Raw genomic sequence first — 2,679 nt, forward strand, 5'->3', positions numbered from 1 at the left:
GAGAAATAAGAGTAATGTTTATACTGGATTCTTTCAAAATTAAATTTAGATTATTCCGCAAACGCACCTGTCTGGGTTTGGTTCAAAAAATAATTTTGAGAAAATTTAAACATTTAAGCATTACAATACATCGTAAAATGTTCAGAGCCAAGGCTTTAATTAGGAATTGTTTGTTTCTCTGATGGAATTCATAAAAATAATAATGGGATGGTTTAAATGGCGAATGTGTCAACGAGGTCTATATATGAGCAATATCCATTTTGAAGAAGGGATATAAGCTCTGACCAGACTATAAAAAAAGTTACCATATATAGTCATGATGTGCCTATATATGGCCATGATCTAACCATATTTAGGTATAAGATAGTATAATACATACTCCAAGTATCGAAATGCACGCCATACAATACATCGTAAAATGTTCAGAGCCAAGGCTTTAATTAGGAATGGTTAGTTTCTCTGATGGAATTCATAAAATAATAATGGGACGGTTTAAATGGCGAATGTGTGTAATGTCAAGAGGTCTATATATGAGCAATATCCATTTTGAAGAAGGGATATAAGCCCTGACCAGACTATAAAAAAAGTTACCATATATAGTCATGATGTGCCTATATATGGCCATGATCTGACCGTATTTAGGCATAAGATAGTATAATACATAATCCAAGTATCGAAATGCACACCATCGTGTCGGGATTCAATATTTCGACATTAATTACGGTACCGTATGTCATCATCAGGATCGATTCCTGTATGTATTATACTATCTTATTTGAGATTAATCTGTGGACCTTTCGATATACGCATGTCACATGTTTTTTTGTCAAATACAATTTGATAGTCTGGACAGAGGGCATTTAATTACACGTTTCGCCAATTCTCAATGTTTGACACATTAAAGCATGTTCTTAATCTAGGCTGCACTACGCAGTATAATAAGGCACATAACAAGGAATGGATTGCCTGTTATTTTTTTTTGGGATTTTCCAGCCTCCAAAAATCATGCATTTGGAGTCTTTATTGCGCTATATTAATGTATATCTTAAATTTTATATAACTTCTTTATGATGATTTATTTAAATATATTTTAACTGACAGAAACATGATAATAATAATGATGTTTATGACAACAACGAAAATGAAAGATGAGGATTATAGTAATTTTTTAAAGATCCAACCTTTTGACATGACTTCAACCCCTTTAATTTTCAACCCTTGACCAGAGGTCACATGAAGCCCTATAGAAATCCATTATTAGATAAAATGTATAAATTGTTTTATTCATAAAAATGAAGAGTAAAACTACAATATTTAATCATTATTGATGGACGTGTTGACTTACGTTTGCGTTGTCGTTTGTGGGCCTAACTACACACATGGGATTGGGGCTTACCAGAAAGATCTAGGCCTATTCTGAAGAAAAATTACGACAGGAATGTAAATAATGATAATCATCGCGCCGAGATAGTTAATTAGAAAAAACATACAGGCCTATTTAAAAACAAATTACTTTCAATAGCATAGTTTAAGATGTTAAACCTAAAAATTATTTATTAAGATTTCCTTAATTAAGCCGTTCCATAATTCTCAACCGTAACCTTGATTATAGAACACCGAAATAGGTAGCGTGTACACATAGACATTATAACGTGACATTATCACGTTTGATTCCCGAGTAACTACCACCAAGCACTTGGTGCACCAAAATGCCCTTCTCCCATAGCTGAGCCACAGCTGCTAAGCTATACCTTTATTTTTTTTCCTAGTGCGTATATACACAATTACTATAAAATCCTATATGTATAATTATATTTATGTAGCGTTTTTATCTTTTTATATTTTTTATGACGTTTCCGTGATTTGTATGTTGATTTTGACCGAATGAATGAATAAATAAATGAATGAATGAAAAAGTATGGATACTATATGACTTATCGGTGAATTTACTCCATCAATCACTTTGGTAATGTTCTCAGTGTCAGTGTGGTGTCACGTGGTGTTGTGACGTAAAACCTTATAATACAATTCCAATCTTTTAATTGGTGAGTTAAATGGATGCTAAATTCTGATATATTATTCATTAACACCACCTGACCTAGTATCGTTACTTAAACTCAATTTTATATTTATATAACAGGTTGGTATAACAATGCCAAGCGTATCGTTTTGGTGGTGGTAGTTCCAAACGGTCTTGTTGAAGGCTCTTTCTAATTTTGTACTTGAAAAAGTGAAGATTATCTGTACATTTCTGCATAGAATGACTTCGTATTTTGAAGACTCCAAACCACACATCAGGTAAGAAATCAATATTTACAATGTAATGCAGTAATTAAAAGGGGTTTTTTTTCTCGTTTTCGAACAATATTCATAGTAATCAATATATTTGAATAACTGTATAAACAAAGTAAAATAAACAGAACAATTTTGTGAGTAAGCCAGAGTGTTAAATACAATAATTACATGATGAATGATTCATGATGAATTTTTCACCTCTTTGTTGCGCATTTCCTTCCACTCGGTCGGGAGACGATCTTTCTCTTCTGACATTTGTACTTGATTTTTTTTTCGTCAGTGGCGAATCTAACAGGGGTGCACCCCCCCCCCCATTCGCCCCTAAAAATCACGGTCAAGTAGTTAAAAATCACCTAAAATCATCTTATTTTAGCGCCCCTCAAC

At 32.8% G+C, this 2,679-nt stretch overlaps 1 protein-coding gene across 3 annotated transcripts in view; it reads left to right on the top strand.

Moving 5' to 3' along the window:
- LOC117109924 (monocarboxylate transporter 13-like) overlaps nucleotides 1–2,679 on the top strand; it is a 27,096-nt gene that overhangs the window by 12,640 nt on the left and 11,777 nt on the right. For all 3 annotated transcript variants that reach the window (XM_033252406.1, XM_033252405.1, XM_033252404.1), the window contains exon 2: nucleotides 2,141–2,298. In XM_033252406.1, coding sequence (XP_033108297.1) covers nucleotides 2,261–2,298 — 38 coding nt within the window. In that variant the 5' untranslated portion in view covers nucleotides 2,141–2,260. The remainder of the gene's footprint in view (nucleotides 1–2,140; nucleotides 2,299–2,679) is intronic.

Source organism: Anneissia japonica, unplaced genomic scaffold (genome assembly GCF_011630105.1).
Source record: "Anneissia japonica isolate Jap-2015-1 unplaced genomic scaffold, ASM1163010v1 scaffold585_len4108843_cov191, whole genome shotgun sequence".
NCBI lineage: Eukaryota > Metazoa > Echinodermata > Crinoidea > Comatulida > Comatulidae > Anneissia > Anneissia japonica.